This window comes from Chenopodium album, chromosome 16, assembly GCF_948465745.1.
Source record: "Chenopodium album chromosome 16, dcCheAlbu1.1, whole genome shotgun sequence".
NCBI classification, from domain to species: domain Eukaryota; kingdom Viridiplantae; phylum Streptophyta; class Magnoliopsida; order Caryophyllales; family Amaranthaceae; genus Chenopodium; species Chenopodium album.
Genome location: NC_137849.1, coordinates 3,153,247 through 3,178,285, shown reverse-complemented (window position 1 = coordinate 3,178,285; position 25,039 = coordinate 3,153,247). Strand labels below are relative to the sequence as shown.

Here is a 25,039-nt window from a genome sequence, read left to right as displayed (position 1 = left end):
AATTGGAGAGATTTAGAGGGAAAATGGTGCTCACCTTCCCCTCACTTTCTTCTCTCTTCCCTTCCTCTTTTATCCCTCCCCTTCCTTTCCTTCCTTGTTTGCTTTCCAAACAAAGTATAAATGATATAGTCGTATTTTAAGTAATTTAGTCAGATAATATAACCACTTTTCAAATGATATAATAAACTGTCGGGAGCAAGAGCTTTCTTGTAGGTACACTCATGGAAGGCTCTTACAATTGGCATAGATTTGTGGTTCTTAGTCTTGTGACTATTGAGAATAGGGTGATTAGTGGATTGATGAGGACTCAATGATTAGGAAGAGGTAATAAACACGAGTGCCTCGCCGTGTTGGAAGGTTATAGAGGGCCCGTAAGATGCTTGGTTGCTTTTTAACAAAAGGATAAGTTTGCATTGCATTGAAACATAATAATTGAAACTTTAAAACTTCAATACTAGAACTCCTAAAAACAAAGGCAAAACAAGCTACAAAACCTTAAAAAAAAAAAAAAAAAAATAGTCATAAGAAATCATCTTCGAACTACAATTAATATAAGACATGGTTTTAGTGACCACACTTTTTGGTCAATAACCTTAGTTTTACACAAATTGATTGAGAAACTCATCCACGGGTGTGTATTTCAACTCAGGATATAGTGTTGTGGCTTCCAAACCGAAAGATGGTTTGATTTCAAAATTGCATTGGTCTCCTTTCACAAAAACTGAGTGAGCAACTGATAGTATCATTTTCATTAATGCATCTGTTTCATCTGTGAATAAGGAAAAAATTCAAGTTAGCTATAAACTTTTTTTATCGATAACCAAATGTTAAAGCGTAACCATTAACAACATTAGCACAATTTTAAAAATGTTACTCACCTTAATTTTAAATTTAAAGGGGGGAATTAGGTTAAAAGAAATTTATATACGTTCAAGTCCGAGTTGCATCCACTAACCAAAGAGTATTTTCTTATTTCTACTTAGGCCCCGTTTGATTTGATGTAAAACATTTTCAATGAAAATTTAGTTTTCATGGAAAATATATTTTCAAGGAAAAGCACAATTGCAAATTAGTTTTCTTTTGTTTGGTTGCATACAAGAAAAGTTTAAGAAAGAAATATCAAAAATATGAGTGGGTATGTGAGGGAAGTAATAAGGAGGTAAAGAGGATGGACTAAAATGTAGCTTCCCTTGTTTTGTAAAGGAAAATATTTTCCATCATTAAAAATGTAATTTTCCACCATGGGAAAACTGTTTTCCACACCTTCACAAACCAAACAAGGAAAAATGGGAAAATCATTTTACATGAAAACATTTTACATCAAACCAAATAAGTAGTTAATATATTTTTGTCAACATAATTTAAAAAATAAATAAATAAATGAGTATAAAACAATTCTGTGTGCGCCTACCTCTATTTACAGACGGGTGTATATAAAAAGTGCTGAAATTGCGTTGGGGTCCAATTAAATAAGTTCTACTCTGTAACAAAGTTGAAATATTTTAGGAAAAGGGTATATCATGAACTGACCTCGAATATTCTTAAGAAGTTGTTCCTCTGTGACATATATCCTTTCAAGGTTGTTGCCAATTTTATTCTCCCATAAAGACACAAGCTCGTTGAAAGAGTAGATGTTTGCTGAGGGTCTAATGTAAAGGGTCTTGTTTAAGGTCCTTGGATCATCCATTGCTTTGATAGTATACATGGCAATATCTTCTTCCATGTTGAAAATTCCTGTATTATTGTCAAAGTAAAAAATGATATAATCATCAAGTTACTATGCTAATTAAATTACTCATCAATGTAATAAAGGGCCTATTCTCATTGACTGAAATGAGCTGAGCTGAACTGAACTTATTAGAGCTGAACTAAACTGAAATGAAATAAATATTTTATAAGAGAAGGAAATTAGGAGCTGAGCTGAACTAAACTGAACTTATTAGAACTGAACTGAACTGAAAATAATCGTATGAGAACAGGTCCAAAAACTAAAAAAAAAAAAAAAAAAAAAAAAAAAATTACCACAACAAAATAATGAACAAGCATCTTATTTATGTGCAACACTTATATTACGGAATGAAAATAGTATGTGTAGAGAGAGTTAAAGGGCAGATGATGAGAATCGATCCATCCTAAGATCCCTTAGAGATGGGAGAAGCTCTAACCACTTGAATTATCCTTCACTGTCATATAAATAGTATGTATACAATGTTTTAAGTACTTGTAAAGCAAATATAATTTGATTTATCTATAAGATGTGATCTAACCTTCTGTTTTTTTTTTTTTTTAAGGTTACAAGATGAATCCTCGACCAATTACACCAAGCTTAAAGATGTAATGAACTTAACATCATGTGATCTATTGAGCATGCAAATAGTTTGTACGTGAAGATACGAATGCTCTTTACCTCTTGGAGTTCCATCGCCTAATATATGAACAAGATCCCTTGGAGGAGCTTCAAGATCAGGATGCTGAAATAAATTTTGGATGCAAGTACGAGCTAAGTAGTTTGCACAAACGATAGTGTAAGGGATATTTTCTTCTTCAATTACTCGTCGTAGTTTAGACTTAGCCTCGAACAAACTCTTGGCTGGATCGATAGCGTGAACTCTATCTACATCCATACCAAATTCTGATGGCAAGAATCTCTGAAAACATAAGCAAGAAAATTAGTGAATACAAAATATATGAAGTACATATATATACTTTAATTTAATTTTTTGGACTTCGTACGTACAAGTATATCTGTATATGTTTATTTGATATTACTTTTTTTATCAATAAGATAGGGAGGGCCCCTATCCTATCATATGAATAGGGAGAATGAGGAATCGAACCCCCATCACTTGGAGGGGACCAATCTCTCCATCTCCTAAATCCTCAAACAAGTACATGTGTATAGGCTATAGCTGTCAATTCGGGTAAATGGGTCGGGTTTGAGTCGGGTTTGTGTGGGTCGGGTCATCTCGGGTCGGGTCAATATGGGTTAATGTCAAGACCTATGTGGGTCGGGTTTGGGTTGGGTCATGCTTGAGTCGGGTCACGTCGGGTCATACATCTTTTCGGGCTCGGGTCGGGTTTAGGTCGGGTCAATAAAAGGTCGGGTTACATTCGGGTCGGGTGAAAAACAAGTCGGGTTAAATTCGGGTTTTTACGGGTTTAAATGAGTTAGGGTCATGTTCGGGTTCGAGTCGGGTTCGGTTCAAGTCAATTATTTTCGGGTTATAATCAGGTCGGGTCATTACTGGGTTTGAGTCGGGGTCGGTTCAAGTCAATAATTTGCGGGTCATAATCAAGTCGGGTCATTCTCGGGTTCGGGTCGGGTTCGGTTCAAGTCAAAAACTTGCGGGTTATAATCGGGTCATTTCCAAGTCGGGTCATTCTTGGGTTCAAGTCGGGTTTAGTAAATAATTTGCGGGTTACAATCAAGTTGGGTCATTTAAACTTATCTGGTCATTCTCGAGTTCAAATTGGCAAGTCAATAATTTGCAGGTTATAATCACGTCGGGTCATTTCCAAGTCGGTCTCGGGTGTGGTTCAAGTCAAAAATTTGAATTCCCTTAAAAAAATAATAATAAAAAAAAAAAAGATAAGTCAAGTAAGATGAGAAAGACTTGCTATTGTCTGGGTCCCGTGTATTTTTATTTTTATTTTTTTTTTTTTATTTTTTTTTTTGCTGCCATCCAGTTCAGTTTTTCTTTGACGAGGATTATGTAAGAGATAAGTCAAGTAAGACGAGAAAGGCCAATTTTGTTTTATAATTGGAATCCATGTTAATAAATTGAAAAAAAGCCTGAAACTCAATAGTCAATACGGAGTACTCTTTTTATCCTATAAATTCCTAAATCCTAAAATTCGGGTTAGTAATAGGTAAAGTTTAAATTCGGGTCAGGTCAATATCAAGTCAGGTTGAATTTGGGTCGGGTCAATAACAAGTCGGGTTGAATTTGGGTCGGGTCAATAACAAGTCGGGTTTATTTCGGGTCGGGTTTAAAATCGAGTCGGGTTAGGAACGGGTCGGGTTGAACTCAGGTCGGGTTAGTAACAGGTCGGGTTGAATTCGGGTTTTGACGGGTTAAATCGGGTTTGGGTCATTCTCGGGTTCGAGTCGGGTTCGGTTCAGGTCAATAATTTACGGGTCACATTCGGGTCGGGTCCTCTCTAGGTCGGTTCATGGTCGGGTTCCGGTCTCAAATACTCGGGTCAACTCGGGTCTAGGGTTGGTTTCAGGTCGGGTTAGGTCGGGTTCGAGTCACCATTTTTTTCGGGTTCAGACGGGTTAGGGTTAGGGTCGGGTTAGGGTCGGTATTTCGGGTCGGGTCAGCTTTTGACAGCTCTAGTATAGGCCATATGTATATATGTGGCTTTTATTCTACTCCGTATTATACGAAGTATATACTTAGCTAGGTTGGAAAAGTCTTAAATCACCAACCAAAGCAAAATATACTAATTGACCAAGTTTTAATTACTATATCATCTTTTTAGTTAAAAGATACTTCCATCGTTCATATCAGTTAAAAGATACTTCCATCGTTCATATCAGTTTAACCCTTTGTATTTTCATAAGAAATAACATAATCAATCTTATTGAATTATTGACTTCATATTAATGTCTACTTTTAAATTAATATATACATTTACATAAAAATATTTGCAGAAACGTACAACAGATTTGAAAATAGTTATGTTTTACATGTGTTAGAGATTGTGAAAAGTTAAATAGGATAAACAAGGACAAAAGGAGTATGTCTCAATAAAAACGATGTGATAAATGACATACCTTGATGTTATTAGACTCTTTGATGGCTGCTATAATCTTCCTTTGATCATGAATAAGTATGTTAGAGTGATCATAACGATGACCAACCGTTGATATCACTACATCCACTTTCTTCATTGCTCTCAAAAGGCTTTCATGATCATAAATGTCTCCCTACATTGTGACTCAAAGATTAAAAATATACTTTTCTTCATAGAAAAAAAAATGTTAAGGTTTTCTTCCTCCATATGCAATTTTTATTTAAAGGAGAGGGAGAGGATGTTGATTTGAGCTCAACTTTCACGACTTTAAAGTTGCGAGTTATGCTCTTGAAAGTAAGGGGGAGGGTAAGGGGTCCTCACTTTCAAATATTTATCTTAGTTGAATGATTTGACCTTAGCTTGTGATCAAATTGTTACAATGTGAATTTCCAATCAAATACACCAAACATTGCTGAGAAAATCTAAGTTTATAGCCTTGATAAATGTGGGCTGATTATCTCATGCTTGGAATCCGCACTGGCAGATTAAATAATACTTCGTATAATTTGTATTGTTTTACTACTGTTTGGGTACTATGTACTATTGCTTGGGTATTGTTTTGCTATGTGGACATTTGCTATTGTAGCCTTTGTAGGCGGATGTTTGCTGGACAAAGGTTATACTATCTCCGTCTCTTATTATATGCAACAAAGGAATATTTTATGTCTCACAAATAATACCCTTTGTTGCACATAATAAGAAACGGAGATAGTAATATAAATACCCCTGCCTTATGACTTGAAATGACCACATTATTAAGATACTATACACATTTTTTTGTTTAACAATGCAAGGTTATAAGCCTGGGCAGCCTCGAACTCCAACCTTGCTTGGTTCCTCCATATGCAATTAGTTGCAAATATACAAGTATAGAAGTGGTAAAAATACAACTAAAATGAGATGGAAGCAGAAGAAATGAAGTTAGTCAAGAAATTTAACGTACAATGAGAACATTGACACCAAGGCTATGAAAATACTCTTGCGTATCCACTTTAGAGAAGGTTTCTTCCCGGACAAGAGCAAAAGTTTGGTGTCCGTTCTTGACACTTGCTTCGGTGATGAATTTTCCGATGTATCCCGTTGCTCCGATGATCAATACTTTACTCTTGGATGCCATTGTTTAAGAGAAGGAAGATATGAAACAACTAGAAAGCAAAAAATTGGTCTTAAGTTTGGTGTACGTAGTGAATAACTGAATATCCGGAATAGTAACGTTACTAATTTATGATATTTGTATATGTACTCTTTGAAGGGTAAGATATGCGTGGTTTTCCAAGCTTTAGGGCCCATGCAATTATCTTACATGTGCTTAATTTAGTACTCCGTACTATTGTATTCATGACATTGCTAGACAGCAAGGCCCGTTTCTGAAATTTTGGTGGCCTAGGGCGAACACATAATTTAGGGCCCTATTAGTTTTATAATCATTGTTTTTTTGTTTTTTTTTTTTTTTTTTAGGGTATGCAATACAGAAGATTAGCTGCTTCAATTTTAACTCCACATGTCAAATTAGAAAAATAAAAGACAAAAATAACAAAGTTCTCAAAAAATGAATTAAAAAAAAGGGTACTGTAAATTTTCTGTGTAAAATTTTAAAGTGGATGATAAATAAATAAGCATAAACTTTACAATAATAAATAGCGATTCAGTGAAACTATGAAAGAGTGAAGACAGAAGGCTTAGAAACTTTTCACCCAAATTTATATAAACAAATGGAACCAATCAAACAAATCAAGAAATTAAGAAAATTAAATAATGGTAAAAAGTAAAATTACACTTGAAAATTATGAACTTTAGATATAATTGAAACTTTCTTGTAGAAAATTGAGACGATATATCATCGTTTATAATAATTTTCATCTTCAATTGATATAATTAGGGAATAGACTATAGAGATATATATATATGAAAAGAAAAAAAAAATATATGAATATGGTCAGAATTTGGAAAGAGGGAAAGAGAGTGAGATATGGGGATTTGTTGCATAATTATTATAGTATGAATAAATTCAGTTTTGGAAATTAAATATTATAGTTAGGGATGTTCATAAATCGGTCCGGACCGAAAAAATGGACCGGACCGGACCGAACCGAATTAATCGGTCCGGTCTTCAGGTCTTGAAATTCATTTTTTCGGTCTTTGGTCCGGTCCAAAACCCTATAAAAACCGATTTTGGACTGGACTGATTTTTTTATTAAAAATATGCTTGAAACCTTAAATAATGTTTAAAATTATCCTTAATAAACTTAGAAAACTTTAACTTTATAAGTTTTTTTGTACTAAACATACAAAAAAAGACGTAAAAATGACGTTTAAATATAGTTTTTCCTTTACTTTTTTCGTGTTTTCCATTACTTTATTAAAAATTTAGTATTATTTTTTAAAAAATTCTTAAATCGGTCTAAAGCGGTCCGGTCCGGGTTTTGGATCGATTCTTTCGGTCCTAATTTAATCGGTCCGGTCTTCGGTTCTTAAAATTCTAATTTTCGATCTTTGGTCCAATCCGATTCGGTCCGGTCTTGGACCGATAAACAGCCCTAATTATAGTATGTGCGAAAATCAAGGGTGAATAAAACCAAAGAATAAAAGAAACGTTTGATATATCTTAATAAAAACTAATTAAGCTTTGTATTTTTAGGGGCCTTAGCTTTAACTAAAATTGGGCTTTATAACAATGGGCCCAGGGCAGGCGCCCCACCTGCCCTGCCCTTGCTACGGCCCTGCTTGACAGTATTCTTACTGTGTCCGTTGATAATTGTCATGTAATTTACTCCATGTGATACCAAGCTAAGCTTGGTCTAATGGTAAGGGTTGCACCTTTCGACCTTGAGGTTGGGGGTTCAATCCCCACTAAAAGCACTTTGAAGGTGGGGATTTCTTATCTTTTCCCTCTCACTCTCAAAGTGTTTGACCTGCAAATACCGGACTAAAAAAACCGTAAGGGTTGAGGTACGGTCAGAGTCTTTCTCCTTATCTTTAAAAAAAAAACGAATTTAGGAAGGGTTGAAGTACAGTCAGAGTCCTTCTCCTTACCCAAAACGAATTTAGGGTTTCGCTTATGGTGGTTTTGGGGTGGTGGTTTAGGGTTAGGGATGGCCGAAAAGGGTAGGGGAAGGGGAGGGGGGTCGATTTCGGTGGGGGAATCGGGGCTGGGGGCGGATTCCGATGGGGGGAAGGGGAAAGGCGGGTGGTTTTGGTTCGGGGTGGGGGTTGGGGCAGCAAGAACGGGGAAAGGGGTGGTGGTAGCAAATGTCAATTTTTCCTTCAATAAATTGTCTTTCAATAAATTTAATGAAAAGTATGTCTTATACAAGACTGATTGATGAGAGTAATGACAATTGCTTAACATTATAATCTATTGTCTTTTGGATAATTGTCAAACAATTGTCCTGCAAATCCAATTCAAAAAAAAGAAAAAAGTCATTCCAAAATTTTCTTAATGACTACAAAGTTTGGTGGGATGTAATTTACCATACATACGTAAGAGCTTTTCATAGGTAGTATTAATTTTCTTGTGGCTATTTTCCATTCTCAAACAATCACCATGTGTAAGGCAAACAATTTAGACACTGTTTGATTTATCTATTTATTTCAGGATCTTATTTATTATTTCAGACCAATTCAATAAAAAAGATCTTAAATTGAAAGATACAAGTTATATACAAGTTCCTTTAGTTCAGACAAAATACCAAGTTATGGAAGATCTCCGTTGCCAAATTTGTGATGAAACAGCACTACTTCTGGTTAGTGGTTGCCCTGCAGCGCCCGAGCTTGGTTACTAGTGGGGGGTATGCTGCAGAGTGCATACATGACTTAGTGTAGGCGTGGGAACCTGCAGCAATGGTTCGAATGAAATTTGCCCCACATGCTACACTGGGACTTGGTGATTGTGAAGGTGGCGTTATTGCAAGGCGTTTTGGTAGAAAAGAGGAAATGTTCTACCCCCTGATCTTTGGACTTCGGTTGGTTTGAGCTAAATACAAATGGAGCAGTGATGGATCTCCGGGTCTGGCAGGAGAAAGCAGCACCATTTGTGATAATATGGGTACATCAGATCATCATTTTCCGCTATGTTTGGCATTTGCACCTCTTATAAGGTGCTGATGTTCAAATCTTGCTGAATGATACTTACAGGGAGGGAAGTGCTTCATCATTTCAATATTTGCCAGGATTTAATTGCAAAAACAGATTGGGAGGTGACTCCAGTTCATTGCTACCATAAACGAGATAGAGCAGTGGATTGGTAAGCAAGTAAGGGTTTTGTCTAATGTTCATTAAGAGCTGAGCAAGATCATAGAAGATGACATTCCAAGGGTGGCTTAGCCACGCGTAGTTGTTACTTAGTACGAAGTATCTTTTGTTTTGTTTGTTGGGCCTGTGCCCCTCAGTAGCAGCCAAAACAATAAAACAGAGAGGTTATCTGCATGAATCTTTAAAAGAGGCAAAAATGTAATCAAGACAGTGAACTTAAACTCGCAAGAAATGAATCAGAAATTCAATATAGAGGAAAAGTAAATCCCAGATCACATATTCATATCAAGACATGTTTGAAGCCAATGTATACAAAACTAGAGTACATTGTGCAAAACTAACATTCTCAACTTATTTGACTAACTAGCTCGTATACTGTGAGCAATTGATCAAAACTTCAGCAAATGCAACTTATTTCAGTGCACCTGCATAATGACCTAAGTAAATTAAGTAGATAAGTGTATATACATTATGTTTTTTCTAAACTTTAGAATGTGTTTTCAGCAGCACCAAAATCTGACTGATAGGAGTCACATTGCGCTAACAGATCAGAAGATTCAGAATCTCTTGCGGCTGCAAAGTTCATGCCATTTTGAATATATTCAGGCGACAATGCAGTAACATAATCTTGTTCGTTTTCATTCACCTTGTTAAACATCATGTATGCTACAGCTCTGTCAATTACGTTGGTTTCTGATTCAGGTATCTCCATTGTTCCTGATCTGGAAGCCGCCATTTGTAAGAAATGAACTGTCAGAAAAATACTCAGAAAAGGCATGATATCTACTTATTTAAATACTTTACTACTTAATATGCAATTGGGATTTTGAATATAAGGTTGGTTAGCCAACTAAATGACCTGGTCTTAACACTCAATCATGTCCAAGTGGATAATCCAAGGGCCAAATGCCCAAGCTGACACCTTGGAAAATCGACAATGCCACGACTCTATGTGTCCTGTTCCTTTTTTATGCCTAAAAGCTAGTATAATTTAAAACATATGTGAAGCAAAATCTTTTTAGCAGTAACAATGACACCAAATTAACTCAAAACTCAATTCAACACTCCTTTTGTTACTAAATAATAGGCCACATTTAATTTAGGGCCAATTTTGATGAATTTAACTACTCCTTCAATATTTAAACTTGCAGGACTGTAAGTACCTTGAGCACTCATCACTAGTTTCAGGCAATGAAGGCTCGTCTGCCATAGCATTATTTGATGTCTGCTGCTCTGAGTGTTCAGCAAGTCGGTACATGGAATCTCTAAGGCAAATTCGAGTCTCATCACTCAACTACAAGAAAAAGTATTGTCCAAGTATTAGCTGCCACAGAACATATATAAATAAATAAATGAATAAAAACAGAACACTGATGCTCTGATGATGTTGGTTTTGTATGAGTTAACCCACCTGGTTTAGGACATTCTCAAGCCCCATCAGCACCGATTCTTCAATTGACGACAAATCATTAGCCTCTAATTTCCTCGCCTTCATTTGTTCCTCATGGTTAGACGGATCCCGGTCCCTAGTCTCCGGTACCTCAAAAAATAAATACGGATTAATACCAGCAAAACATCTGTTACTAATCGAATGTAAGATAAATGAAAGGTGTAACACTATCATAGCCTTCATAGGCCTCAAGGCTTGGTATGGCTTAAAGCTTAACACCTCTAGGAATAAATCCACAGACATATGGTCTTCAAGCCAAAATTGACTCAAATCGAAACCAAAACAAATGCCTGTAATATGACCTGATCCAAACTTTATGTTTGCCATCTCTAAAATCAACCTTCACTATTTTTTTATTATAAACTTTTCTTCCTCATGCCAAATCAAGTGATGCCTAATTAAAAATTGAGTAAGACAATCTAACAACAGTAAGCATGCAAGGCATCATGGTAGGTTATCACCAATTCACCATGCAGTCATGCACATGAAAAACATCTTAAAGCATTAGTTTAGACAGCATCTCACCTCTACTGATGGACAGCTACTCCTGCCTGAGTTGTTTCGAGAACTAAGTTTAGATGCATGTGAATATTCATTATCTGAGCTTTGTGAACAAGAGAGGTTGGGATTTGTGAAGCACTTCAAATTTCCTTCTGCATCTGTATCACAAGAAATACTCTGAAATTCCATCATTTTGTCTGTTGAATCGCTTTCAGATGGCATTCCAATGTAGAGAGATTGCAGCGGGAGAACATCATCTTCAAGCAAGGAACTCCTACACAAATTAAAACATAAACAAAAGGTAAGAAAATCAAGAGAATACAAAGCTAGTAATGGTCAAAATCTAATGTAGATGAATAAAAATAGATTGCCTACTGCACTTGGACATCCCAAGCAAATTGAAATTTCTTTCAATAAAACAACAAAGTTTTTTCAACTTCAATGGGATATCCAAATTTCCTATCTTAGTTTTGAGTAGGTTAGATGAAGAACCCGAGTGGACCTAACCCCTCAAAGGTCGACTCAGTCTATACCTAGGCCTTCGCAGGTCAAGCACTTGGAAGCTGGGGAGAGAGGGTAAGGGAAAGCCCCACCCCCAACACTCCAAGAACCGTAGTTAGCAAGGCTCGAACCTGTCAATACTGAAGGTTGAAATCCTGCCAACTACACCAAGCAAGCTTGATCTCCATACTTAGCTCTTAGGAAAATGTAAAGTATTGACAGATTTTTACTATCGCTACATGATTTCCTACATGCATTAAAGCAAGTATGTTAAACTCCAGAAGCCTGTACAAGAATATGTCATCCGCTGAATTAGTCTCTGCGAGGTCATTGAAGTAGTAATCAGAACGAGCACAAGCAGCAGAAGCTCTACGAAGAAAATGAGGATCTTCAGATGATCTAAAATTGCTCGAGTCATGAGAGTGAACTCCATTAATCTCTTTGTTGCCAGTTCTACCAAACAACGTTTGTTGCTGAGGTTTTGCATTCGCAAAGTTACCTGAATCAAAGGTGTTTGGCCATCCAGAGTTCCCTCCTATTCCACGAGTTTCCCATTGTGACCAACTATCAGGCGATGGAAGCCTGTCAAGGTACTCTTGATCTCTTTGAACAATGAGATCACCATCATTTCCATAATACCATTCTGTCATAGTTACCTGAAGAAAATTTAAAACGGCATAGAATTGTTAAGTATATATTTTCAAGTAGCAATATATAAGCATCATAATAACTCTATAAATGTCTTTGTTGTAATATGATTGGAATACTCCATAAGTCCATAGATCATATTTGACTTGGAGATCAAACTTGTTAGATTGTCAATCTCTTAAAAATGTGTTATGACTTATAGAGTTGTAGTGTGATGAAAAAACATACAGATGTTAAAGAAAAAATACAACTGCTATACACAAGGTATGATTCATTTAAGTACAAGAGTTGAGAAGATATTTAAGATATATTAGTTTTATACTCCCTCCGTTCTAAAATTCATGCAATATTGGAAAAACCCAAGTTTGTATGAGCCAAAGAGATTGGAAGAGGGATAGAAAAGGACGGAAAAAGTGCCCATGTAAATATGTAATAGAAAGTGAAATAGAGAGAAACCTCTAGCCGAAAAATGCAAATGTTGCAAGTAATTTAGATCAAAGAAAGGATTATGTTAGTTATCAAAGAACATTATCTCTCGATGTAGAATTAAAAGTAACACAATCACGTATATTATTTTGAGGTGCCCGAAAAAACTCCTTACTTTACCCAAGTACAATTAGATTGTTGTTAGTATTCCTAACATACTGCCCACTTATAAAGAGAAAAGAAAGTTATTAAATGGTTTAGAAAAAAGAGAGAAGTAGTGAGTCTGCAGTCTGCATCATTGCATATAGCCCAAGCTTCAAGCCATTTTTGGTAAAATACAATTAGAATATCACGTGCCGCTATTCTTTCACCCCTCATACCTTATCTTCACCGTCACCGTCACCGTCACCGCCACCGCTATCGTTATTCAACTGTCTAGGATTTCCTACTACATACATTTTTTTTTTCTCTCCCTATTTCATTCAAGCTTTTACTCTAAGCTATATTAAAGTGAAAATTGGATTTGGTCCCCTCTCCCCCCTATATTATAAAAACCCAACCCGTGAAATGTCGAGCAAAATTGAGGTGTTCTAAACTATACTCCCTACGTTTCATTTTACTTGTCCCATCTAATTTAAAAAATTTAACTTCAGAAACAGTAGTTGAACGACTTATAAAAAGGGGTTTTTTAAGTTCCAGTTCTAAATTAGCATGAATATAAATCTTTGAAATCATAATCAGAGATTAGCACATGTAATTAAATAAAAAATGGCATTCAAGCAGATTCTAGACTGTGCTGATAAAATTGAGCTGACTTTTCATTGACTCATTGGAGAAAATTTTATGATACAGAAACAATATTTGCTAGTTCTTGCAATCTAAGACAGTCAGATAGATGCTTTAAAAATATATTTAAATGCAAAAACATGATTATGTCGAATTTTGTTAGATTTGTTTCAACGCGTATTTTATTAATGATCAGGGTGGATGTAGGAGACTAGTGAAAAAAGAAATAAATCAAGCAACTATAAAGGAATGAAGGTACTCTGTTTGTTTGTATTGCTATTTGAAAATCTTTCAAAACAGAGGAAAAAATAAAGTTTCCAACAGATTCAGAAATTTAAAACCCAGAAAATTAAATTTATCATGTTCATCCAAATTAGACATTTGTAGAAATTAGACTTAACACTTGTCAAATGTCAAGACTAAAGTTTAGCTAAATACTGAAATTTCATTGGAACAAGAAAATTAAACTGGGTAAAGTTTAGTGATTTTAACTAGGTTGTGATTGGATTATGTCAAAATTCATTGAATTAACCTTCAAAATCCAGGTTTATCACAGAAATTAATTATTGGGTTTATATATTCTTTATTCACTCTTCTCTAAACTAGAACATCAACTGAAACTTTTTCCAGAAAGTCATCTTTACAAGCATATTTTACCAGAAAATTCCAGATTTCAGAAAAAGTTAAGAACATCAAATCATTATATCAATATTATTTGTTCACTGACAATTCACAACAACTAAGACAATACCAAAAGCCTCAATCCCAAAAGAGGCCGGGTCGACTACATGAACCAAGAATTTATCTCCTAAGCTCGTCAAATTATTTTTAACTCCTTCCACCCAAGTCATCTTTACAAACGAATAACATCTAATCAAAATTAAATCCATGAAGAACATCAATCCAAAATGAACAGGGATCGACTACATGAACCAAGATTTTATCTCCTAAGTTCGTCGAATTATTTTTAGCTCCTTCCATCCAAATCATCTTTACAAACAATCAACAACAAATAAACAATAAAACCAAATCAACAAAGAAAAAAAAGTGAAAGAAGTCTTACCTTTTAGTAGAGTAATCAAAGAAAATCACCCAAATGAAGAAGATCCAAGTAGAGATTGAAGAACTAAAAACTTAAATTTATCAATAAAATATGAAAAACCCAAGTTAGAATTTTTGAGATAAAATATAAAACCCTTTGAAATTTGTTTAAGTAAGCAAAAAAAAACTCAAGAAAACGAGGGAAGATATAAGAAGGGAGAAGAAAAAGGGAAGAAAGAAGGCAAGTTGTATTTGTTGGTCAGAAAAAATTTGTGGGTGAGAAGCCAATAAAATGACAGGAAAAATACAATAAACAAACCAAATCATATTTGTGGTTGAGAAAACTTCTCATCAAATATTGAAAATCTATTGGTACACGTGTCATAAATGGGTCCTACATAATCAAATTTGTGGTTCACCTTGGTTTGTGGGACCCAATCAACAAGTACTAGGTTGTTATTTGTATCTCTCCTTAATACAGTCATAAGGAATTAGTGTTAGATATGCTTGCTTTTAATTTAATCCCAAAATGGTTAGGGTGTGTGTGAAAGAGGATTGGAAAGACTAAAAAAAGTCAAGATAAAAAAATGTGGGTTGAATTTATAATCAAGGTTTGATTTGTTTGAGGTATATGAAATTAAAAAATAGTTTGAAAATATTCAAAGGGTTAAAAAGTAAATCTGATTCTTTTTCAATATGTGTTTACTGAGTAGCTTGTTGTAAGTTTTTAAATCAAAATATTGTAATTATGAAAATAAATATGAAGAAACCGTCAAATTATGTACTTCTCTTATCGTTTTCTAGTATTTGGTCAAATCTTTGAGAAAATTTGATGTAAATGTAAAAAGCTCTCGTTCTCATACATATCATAGTGAATTAATGACTCCATAATTCATATATTACCTAATCGTATTCGTAAGTATGATTGCAGTCTTGCATTAGTTGCATATTATTGTTGATTGTAGACATCACACATAGCTCACTTTTCTTAAGCTTAGATATTTAGTACACAAATTAATAGTTATAGTCCTTTTGTTTTAAGGAGACATGCCCTTTGATTAAAAAATTGATCTTATAATTAATTAAATAAGCCATAAACAAAAATAATGGTACTTGACTTGAAAGTCAAAAGAGGAGCTCAAACTTAAAGGCAAGCCGCAAGCATGGCCCAATTACTTAATTTAAATTAAGAAATAAATAATCTAAAAATTTTAAAAAAAAAATTTAGAAAAAACAAAGGCTCCTACAAACAGGCAACAGCTGGGAAAACCAAATCAAATTTGTGGTGGAGTTGTGTGGATGGGACCCACTAATCGAGTACTTGAGGTTGATAATTGATGCTCTCATACAGTCATTCTAGATATGCTTTCTTTTCTTTTTCTTTTTTTTTTTAATTTCAACTTTTCAAGCAATGCTATTCAAAGAAAAAGTAGATGCTGAACTTTTAAATAATAGACTATGGTCTAAGGATATTAGAGGATATTACGAGTACAAGTGTGACATGTACAAATAAAGTTTATTTTTATAATTATAGATGACACGTAGATGTATATATAGTGTAATTTTGTACATCGTATTAATTTTTGTAAAACACCAATGGTATTAAAAAAGATAGTGTAATTTTTGTAAAAAACACAATAAATTAAAAAATAAAATAAAATGAAATAAACTTAACTTTGGATTAAATAGTTGGAAAAAAAAAAAACTTTTTTTCTTAAGGTGTTACACCCCCATTTTGACAAACAACTGAATAAGGCTTTGTTCTTTTGAACTTCTAGACAAGCAGATCAGAATTCATCAAAGCAGGGTATGTGTCAGCAGAGCAGATTGAGTCAGTAGAGTAGAGCAGGGCTTTGTAAAGCATATCATATTTTAGAGCAAGACAGAACAAAGCAGAGCAGCTCAAAAGAACATGGGCTAACTTAGGTTTTTGCCCAACCTTCCTTGTTGAAATCATTGCCCTTCGTAATGGCCTCCTCCTAGCTAGAAATTATAATATTTATCATATTTTTATTGAAGGTGATAATATAACGGTTATTGATATTTTGCAAGATCACTATAATTGCCTTTGGAAGCTAACTCTACTGATGGAGCTAGGATACCAAAACTACTTTGAAATCTTTTTTAGCCGTCATCCCAGCATATCTATTATAAAGGAAATTGGACAGTAGATTATGCCATCTCTCTTTAATATTCTACCCCGATGCACTAGGGTATTGACCATTTTATAGATAGCAAATTCTCTTATTTTTTTTACTTCTTGACATATTAAGCCACAATCTTGCGAGGAGACATTCATAGTATACATCTTGTATCTTACCTTAAAAAAATTTTAAAAATCTAATGTCTACTTATTAGTTTATTATTATGGGAATTTACAGAAGTTTAAGCGTAAATATATTACTCGTAATTTGCTTGGTTTTGAACTGGCCCAGGTTACTCATAACGAGTAACAAAAGGTTGTTACTCAAATGGTAATGTGGTAAATATTTGCTTTGAAAAACGCGATTAATAATAATCTAATGCTAACGGTTTGTTGACAGAGTTTAGCACTAGTCGTCCAGGGGAGAAAAAGAGCAAAAGTTCACCGAGAAGCCCAACTAAGCAACCACGATCGCTGATTAATCAAAAGAAAGAGGAGAACCACGGCCGGCAAAGCAACGATCTATGATTCTGCGTGAAAGGTTCACCAAGAAGCCCAACAAAGCAACGGAGTCGCCATCATGGTCAGCCGAAAACAATGTCGGTCAGCTGGAAGGGTAACCACGAGCGACGGTGTACGAATTAGCAGGTGAATGGTAACAACAAGCCTAATAAGTCACTGGATCGCCATCATCATCTTCTTCACCCGCAACCATTTTCGGCGAAATTATACGAAAACCCTAAGAACAATTGGAGAATAGAATGGCAATGTTAACCCCAAATGGTAGGGGTGTTGTCTTCTTCCACTAAATTTCCCCATTGATGAACCTTGGTTGTGAGCTCCATTGAAAATCGCATCTTCTAAACACCATGAGCAAAGCCTCTATTTACTAACCCCACCCAAAATTAACCTGTACAGAAATTTTATTCTCTGTTTTGCCTTACTAATCCCACCTGAAATTATCAGCATGCCCTCTGAGTAAACTCAAATTGAGTAACTTGAATTTCCTCCTTGGTTTTCCGTCACTTTGGAAGCAAAAACTTTGAAAAAAAAGTGTTTTTGGTTGCAAGGTGCACTTGGTAATCTAGATTCTGCTAAACTTTAACTAATTCATACTCAAATCGAGTCAACCCTTAATTGAGGGAAAACTCTCCTTAGAGCATCTCCAATGATAAGGTACAAGGGTTTGTTGCTTACCTTGATACATTAAATTTTTGAGCTAGTATATTATTAAACTATAAGATACTCCAATGGTGATAAATAGAATGTTGTAGCTTGAATAAATAAATAAAATATTATTAATTATACACATGTCATAATATAAGTGGATGAAATGTTCTTTGAAAAATCCAGCAACGTAGCTTGTTTGAGCAACGTTGCTTGATATAGCTACATTAATATTGTCACTTCAATGGTAAGCTACATGCTTACAATTATATTTAATTTGTAAGAAGATCTCTTTTTTAAATCATTGGAGATGCTCTAATAGTGTTGTATTCCCAAGTCTCAAACCCAAAACTTTGGTCAAGTTACAACAACTTTCTTACCATCTAATCCTAGCACTAGTAGATTATGGAAAATATACATAAGGAATGTATCCCATTTCCTCAACTTTATACAGATATTAACCTTATTTGTACAGCATTATTTGTTTTTCATTTATTTCTTTGTAAATACTAGATATTTCAAAACCAAAAAAATTCGCACATTTTAGTACAACACATACATTACTCCCTTAGACCTCAAATATTGCCTTGATTTCTTTTTAGTTAATAGAATCTGCCTCTTTAGTTAGTATGATGATAATTTCTCTCTAAGTAAACTTTTTTACGTCATGTTATTAAAGGTCTAAACTACCTATTAACTCAATACAACTATTAAAAAGGCGAAAGTTAAAATAAGGAACAAACACTATGGATCGAGAAACTATTCATAGTGTATTAAAGTGTACACTTCCTATGAATATTAAAAAGAGGGAAGTTAAGGCAGCTGATTAGAATAATAAGAACCATGACGGCACCTCTTCGAATAAACGTAGAAAGTGAGCAATGTATTAAGAACACACGTCGTAGTGTCGCACATCAACACTGCAACACGCAGAATAAAATGAAACAGCAGCATAGTCAGTACTTTGTAGACACGAGCGTGTTAGCAATTGGCAATTAGGCAGTGGCTTCAGGAAACGTGGCAATCTGAATCTGAACCATCTGCCTTGGGAGAATAAAATAAGTGCTGCACGAAAGTACTGAATGAATGATAGCAGTTGCAGCGCCACCTCCTGCCCTGCCTCGAGGGGCAGGGGAATGTGTCAGGACACAGATTACGAGCGCTTTCTAAAAAAAAAAAATACTCATTATTATGGCCACCGCATGTCTGGATGAAGTAAAAGAGGTCTTATAATAGAATCTGGACATATAGAGCAACATTTGTTAAGCGAGCTTTATCCTAATCAAGACCCGGTTCAGGTCGGATCTGAATTAGTTGGCAAACAGGTAAATGTAATTAAATGTATGCCGTTTTAACTTTAACCATACAGAAGATGAGATGATACAGTAAAAATTTGGAAGACAGAAGTATACCATATAATCAAACATAGTAAGAACTGAGAACAAAGTCTACTTGTGATGGTAATTTTCTGCAAGTTTACCTATGATGGTAATTTTCTGCAAAGTCTACCCAACTAAACATGGATTACACAACTATGAGGGCTTTTGCGTGGGGTGGGAGACTAAATTTTGTAAATCTATCAACATCCAGGTCCGGTCAAAGCCATAGCGCTTCAGCTCCTCCCCATTTATGATTTCTGCAAGTTACGGGAGTATTTAAATATTTTCAGAGGGAAGGGTGATAGGTAAATTTAAGAACTGCTCTGCATATTTGTATGGAATGTAAATTCAACTTGCCTGCATGGGGAGATACAGCTTGAACTCCGGAGGAAGTTCTTCTTCTGAATAAAGGCGGTCCGAGAAATAAATCCGCCTCAGGCGACAGTTTGCATGGACTTGAACCCGCAATGTCTCTACATAGTTGGTTCCATATGCTCGTTTGGTAAAATCAGCAAGATTTAACTGGATTTGATTCCATCCTTCATCCAACTTCAGAGGCATGGTGCATATGTAAGGCTTCACTCGAGTCAGTGACTGCATTATTAAAAAAAACAGTCAATGATTAGCACTTCCTTGAGACCAAGGACAAAGGAAGTGAGATGTCAGTCGGAAGAAAAACACAATAAATATATTGCAAAAGCCAACAATGTGATCAGAGGTACGGAACAAGTAATAGCAATGCTGTCTTCAGACTAAAAAATTAATTTCAACATTGAGAAGAGGCAGTGAACAATTTTTTCTGAACTGCCAGCAAATAAAGTTTGATATACTCCCTTTAAAAGACTCACTTTCTATTTTGGGGTTTTATGCTCACTTATAGCTTATTCTTTATTTGGCAGCTCCACAATACCATCTTACCCAATTATCCCACAATATTACACCTTCCACACTCTCTTACTTTATTCACCCCGCCCACCCTTATTCCATCTTACTTTATTCACCGATTCTTATACCCAGTAACGTTTTCTAAACTTCTCTAAAACCAAGAGTATATGGTGATTGAATCAAACTTTCGGGAACAGAGGAAGTACCGAAGTATATTAATTGCAAAAATATTGAATGCTCACAGTATGCTCCATCAATGTCAACCTTATCCTAACGCCCCTAAAAAGGTTCCCAATGAGGTAATAATAGAGGGCTAGAATGCTGGAAACCTCGCTCCTACTATAACAAAAAGGCTGGACCAACCAAGCATAGAGAGTAATTCTATTTATTTTATTACAAGCATTATCATTATTTTTCCGAGCAAATAATGTGTCATATCAATAAAATTGTCATGTCTCGTGTTCAAAAGGCACACTCCTTTTAAGAAACTTTTTAGCCTTGAAATGGTAAAGTGGGAAAAATATAAAAATTAAATAAATTAAATAAATAAAAAATAAATAAAAAATTGTGACATTCTTACATAGAGATACATAGAAATCATTCGGTCTGGAGTTGCATGCATATCAGAAATTCAAATTGGCATCCTATTAGTATCATAATGAATCCATGTCCCTGATGTCCTCACAACAGGAAAAAGATGATCTTCTCCACATACAAATCGAAAGTGTCAAACTACATCACTCATTAAGTAGAATTTAACAAGGAGCTATAGTTTTCAGTAAGATGAAGAGTTATAAGAAAAACATACATAGTCAACAAATAAAAAAATAATAAAAAAAAATACAATACTAATTTGGCAGACTTACAGACTTGATAATTTGAAGCACGAAACCGACGCCTCACGTTCTTATCATCAAGGATTTGAATCTCGAAGGTGAAGTATTTCTTTAAATTCTTCACAATGATAACCAAGAATGGCAATTTTATACCAAGTGTTGCAGCTGGATCTGCAGGGCATGTAATATATGTCGACTGTATGTTTGATCCCACGATCTCAAGGACATTTGACTGAATATCCTCATCCTTCGGACGCTTGATATGGCCATTAGAAACTGCAATTAGTCACATTCAAAACCTGTGAGAAACTTTCTTCTGCCACCTTTAATGGTAGAAAGGGTATCATTATAGAACAATAGGGCATCACTATCTCTATTGTATAAAGCTGTTCATACTTGTGCTTAGATTAACTACTCCCCCCATCCCAATGTACTTCCCTCATAGTCATATGCATGGGATTTTATGCATATACAAAGATAAAAGAGAAATTAATAGGTGTATGGGACCCAAGAAATGGGGCAAGTAAATTAGGTTACCCCAAATAAGAAAGTGAGACTAGTAATTTGGGGGAGAGAGAATACATGTTCACTTCTTACTGGATAGGAATAAAGTGATAAAAAAAACGAAACTTTACTCCCTCCATCCTCAATTTAAGCATCACACAGACAGGGTTTATGTGATAAGTTATTAAAGGCTGGCAGAAGAATTTTTTGATTAAATGTGAAAGGGTGTGGGACCCTAACTTGTGGTAGCGGGAAGAGAGAGGTAATAAAATATTAGTAGTTTCATGCCATAAAAGGAAACATGACAATTAAATTGGAACTGATGTAAAAGGATAGTGTAAATATTAACAGAAGTACTATAAAAGCAGAAAAACTTTCAGAAACAACAAAGTGCAATGCAGCATAGATATAGATTGAGTACCATGTAGCTGCAAACAATGGACAGCCTTATTTATTTTACTCCAGATGAGTTTTTCAATAATATACTCCATTTAAAAGTTTTCATCCTTTTTTTGAGACAAACAGCTCACCCATTCATGGTCTATAAAATTACATTGAAAGTTCATGAAGCACACAAGAGCAGAAAGTATACCATATAGAAAGCTGATGCTTAATCAGATTTCAAGCAAAGGCCCAATCAAAACAATAGAAACAGGGAACATAAAGCAGGTTCCAGCAACCAGAAAGCATGAATATGCATATATTATTTCAGAGGACACATAAAACCTACATTTTTTTCCCATTTATTTTAAAGAACCATGATATACCTACATAGTGAAACAAAACTTAACAAACCATAACATTAATGTTGAGGCTGGTAGCAGATAAGCTATAGGACTTTGGGTCATCAAAAACATTATTTTGGATAAGGAGTATAATTTTCACAGGAAACATTGAACATACAAAGAGGACAATATAAGTATATAACCTCTGACATAATTCAATACAGTATTTAACATCATCTAAGGACAGAATTATAAACCGCCCATAAAAATTTGAGATTGCAGCAAGGAAAGGAAGATAAATTAATCTATCCTGTAATAACTCACGCCTAGGACAGCTTCCATGGTAAATTATAACATTTTGCTCTACCAACAGAAGTCAAAGAATAGCTGGAACGTTGATTGCTAAAAGTACTTTCTCTGTTGAAATAGGTGGCAAAGCAGGCCCAGCATGGAGCACCCATGATTTCAAACAATTCATTTTACAGGCAAGCTGCCACCTTAGTTGGTTTTTCGTCTCACAGCACACTATGCATAACATACATACATCAAGGGCATACACTTAGCTGGACAACAAAAATGCATTAAACCTTTCACAAATATGTCGTGCCCATAAAAAAAAAATTAATTCCATCTGAGAATTATAATGCTAATCGTCTTTTATTTCTTTTGTTTCTAGATAAGATGATCAATTGGTTGGGCACATAGTTTTAGGAGGGTTAATTTTGTAGAGTACTAATGTGCAAGCGGGTAAGTGAGTGAATTATTTATTGAAAGAGAATGACAGTGGTTGAATTCTTTATTCTATAAAAATGATAGTGTGAATGGATGGGGACCATGGGAAGAGAGAAAAATTAAAAGAATAAACGTGAGGTAAGTAGGAGGACAAAGAAATAATAAAACATATAGGATAGATACCATTTATGAAAGTAATGCACTTATTCAAAAAAGATTGAATAAGGCTCGTGATGCCCTTATTAAGAACAAAGGGAATATCAAGTACCTAAATTTAGAATTTATTAAACCTTGTCCCTCACAAATCAACATAGCTATGTCGCACAAAAAGCTACTGCAAGAAAACGTGTTCATTTGTCATATTTGTATTACAATAAGTTGAACAAGCATCAACACAACAACCTTAAGAGCCCACATCTACAGTAAATTGTTGACTACAAGTTTGATAAAGACAATGTTTCAAAGAATCCAAACAAAAGCTTTGACCATAGCCATACTTTGTGTATGGATGATAGTCTGACACTAATCACACTATGTCTATGCTACTTGACCCATATATTTGGTTCAAGGAAAAATTTAGAATCGGCAGGGATTCAAAATGAATTGGCGACAAGGAGAGGATGTGAGAAGTTCAGTGATGAAATTTTGGTGTATAATAAAAGGCACTAAGCTATCAAATTTCCATATTAGAAACAAATGATGGATATGTGACAAAATATGGAAAAAAGAAAAAAAAAATTATCTAATCCCAACTTGTGGATATGTGACAAAATATGGAAAATCAGAAAACAATAGAGCTATGCAGAGTATTGAAGTCATGTTACAAGATTCACAGCATACAGCGCTGTAGGCTATAGCGGCAAGAGGAAGGTGACAAACTATATGAGAACCAGATGTAACCTTCTACAAGAATATTGTAATCTTGTCTTTTTCAACTTTAAGATTCCCCAGAGACAAGAAAGAGAGAACCTTATACGAGCAGGTACACTTAAGATCCACACAAGTGTATGAGGCCTTAATAAGGTGCCAAGGTATAACATCTGCTCTATAAGCTCCTGATAACCATGTGCCATATAGCGCACAAGAAAGAGTCTTGATTTACTAGAAAAAAAAGATGGTACCCTCATCACTCAGTCCCTCTACCAAACATCTTTCGACACTTCACACCATCTAATAACGACATAAGGATGAACAATAAATAGGGAAAGATAAGTGAATAGTTTGTCCAACACAGCTAGTTGCGCCCATTAAAGAGCTCAAAGGCAACCAATAAAAAAAACTGTATAAGAAGCAGAGCTCCGATATAAATAATGGCCTTTCGTGTAGCCACACTAAAATCTATGTACATTTGCAAAAACTTAAGGAACTAGAAGCATCATCAATGAAGATGAAACAACAATCTGAAGCAACTTTTTAGCCTTTTACCTTTGGTTTTATACTATAATAAACAGTACAAATATCGTTTCTCAAAAAAATAAAAAAAGATACAAGCACAATCCTGTTTTGTGTGTTCCATTATATCAAGTATACCAACATCTTTCACATAACATACCAGATACCACATTACAACCCCAATAAAACCTAATCGAGATTCGAGATTCTAAAGTTGGGCAATTAGGTAATAGCACAGTAGGCATCAATGCATCATCATACAAGAAAACAAAAGCATCTTATTAGTTTCACTAACATAACATTATAATTATATAAACATACCCAATCATCCTCTGATAATTCTAAACTAAATCTTCAAAAACTTTAAAATTAAAATTTACCTTCTTTATCCCATATTTGCAAAGGCTTGCTCCTGCACAATATACGAATCGAATAATGTATAAGAAAATCCCTAAAAATATATATACTTATGCAAAAATAAAAGCAAAAAATAAAATAGAATTCAATTGAAAAGTATGAAAAATATAGCATACCCAAGGCTGTATAAAATGGATAGAAATCCCGATTGGAATGTATTCTTAAACATTGCTGAGTCCCACCAAATTGAAGCTGAAATTACGACAAAAATACAATTCAAACCAATTTTAAAATTAAATGCATATGAAAAAGGAAATAGTTTTTAGCTAATTAAATTAAAATTACTGGAACGATAATCAAACGATTTTGAGAAGTATGAAACCCTAATTTGATCGTTGTACCTTCTCGTAGCGGTTGGAGAATAGATGAGAGAGAATAAGCAACCGGAGTGAGAAAACTCTCACAATGACGGGGGATTCTGGTTTTATTTGGGGAGTTGTTAGAAACTAGTACTC

General features: G+C 34.7%; 3 protein-coding genes across 5 annotated transcripts; all 3 read right to left on the bottom strand.

The window, feature by feature from the left end:
- Positions 1–469: 469 nt before the first annotated feature.
- LOC145584668 (phenylcoumaran benzylic ether reductase Pyrc5-like) lies at positions 470–5,989 on the bottom strand. Its single transcript, XM_081641483.1, has 5 exons — positions 5,744–5,989; positions 4,781–4,933; positions 2,408–2,648; positions 1,531–1,734; positions 470–769 (listed from the first exon to the last, which is right to left on the bottom strand). The coding sequence occupies exons 1-5, from the start codon at positions 5,915–5,917 to the stop codon at positions 600–602; spliced, it is 942 nt and encodes a 313-aa protein (XP_081497609.1). The 5' UTR covers positions 5,918–5,989; the 3' UTR covers positions 470–599.
- A 3,312-nt stretch (positions 5,990–9,301) lies between these two features.
- LOC145586081 (uncharacterized) lies at positions 9,302–14,662 on the bottom strand. 3 transcript variants are annotated; one of them, XM_081642810.1, is made up of 7 exons: positions 14,427–14,654; positions 12,003–12,159; positions 11,795–11,822; positions 11,027–11,276; positions 10,463–10,591; positions 10,215–10,345; positions 9,302–9,773 (listed from the first exon to the last, which is right to left on the bottom strand). In XM_081642810.1, the coding sequence occupies exons 2-7, from the start codon at positions 12,151–12,153 to the stop codon at positions 9,539–9,541; spliced, it is 924 nt and encodes a 307-aa protein (XP_081498936.1). In that variant the 5' UTR covers positions 12,154–12,159; positions 14,427–14,654; the 3' UTR covers positions 9,302–9,538. The 3 variants fall into 3 exon arrangements, with proteins under 3 accessions (XP_081498936.1, XP_081498935.1, XP_081498937.1); XM_081642809.1 differs by having other exon boundaries at positions 11,795–12,159; positions 14,427–14,656; XM_081642811.1 differs by having other exon boundaries at positions 9,607–9,801; positions 11,795–12,159; positions 14,427–14,662.
- Positions 14,663–19,030: 4,368 nt separating this feature from the next.
- Positions 19,031–25,039, bottom strand: LOC145584667 (uncharacterized). Its single transcript, XM_081641482.1, has 6 exons — positions 24,926–25,039; positions 24,701–24,776; positions 24,548–24,579; positions 20,849–21,090; positions 19,451–19,687; positions 19,031–19,350 (listed from the first exon to the last, which is right to left on the bottom strand). Exons 2-6 carry the CDS (start codon positions 24,751–24,753, stop codon positions 19,342–19,344), a joined length of 573 nt encoding a protein of 190 aa, XP_081497608.1. The 5' UTR covers positions 24,754–24,776; positions 24,926–25,039; the 3' UTR covers positions 19,031–19,341.

Bases quoted from the DNA above. Each gene is read 5' to 3' on its own strand.
- LOC145584668 (XM_081641483.1), bottom strand. From the start codon at position 5,917: ATGGCATCCAAGAGTAAAGTATTGATCATCGGAGCAACGGGATACATC. The intron at 2,649-4,780 runs GTATGTCATTTA...TTATGTTTTCAG, and splicing joins AAGAGTCTAATAACATCAAG to AGATTCTTGCCATCAGAATT. The intron at 770-1,530 runs GTCAGTTCATGA...CCTTATTCACAG, and splicing joins ACTTCTTAAGAATATTCGAG to ATGAAACAGATGCATTAATG.
- LOC145586081 (XM_081642809.1), bottom strand. From the start codon at position 12,153: ATGACAGAATGGTATTATGGAAATGATGGTGATCTCATTGTTCAAAGA. The intron at 10,592-11,026 runs GTGAGATGCTGT...TTATTTTTTGAG, and splicing joins GTAGCTGTCCATCAGTAGAG to GTACCGGAGACTAGGGACCG. The intron at 10,346-10,462 runs GTGGGTTAACTC...TTTTTCTTGTAG, and splicing joins TTGAGAATGTCCTAAACCAG to TTGAGTGATGAGACTCGAAT.
- LOC145584667 (XM_081641482.1), bottom strand. From the start codon at position 24,753: ATGTTTAAGAATACATTCCAATCGGGATTTCTATCCATTTTATACAGC. The intron at 24,580-24,700 runs GTATGCTATATT...TATATTGTGCAG, and splicing joins TCCATTTTATACAGCCTTGG to GAGCAAGCCTTTGCAAATAT. The intron at 21,091-24,547 runs GTAAATTTTAAT...GACTAATTGCAG, and splicing joins GCAAATATGGGATAAAGAAG to TTTCTAATGGCCATATCAAG.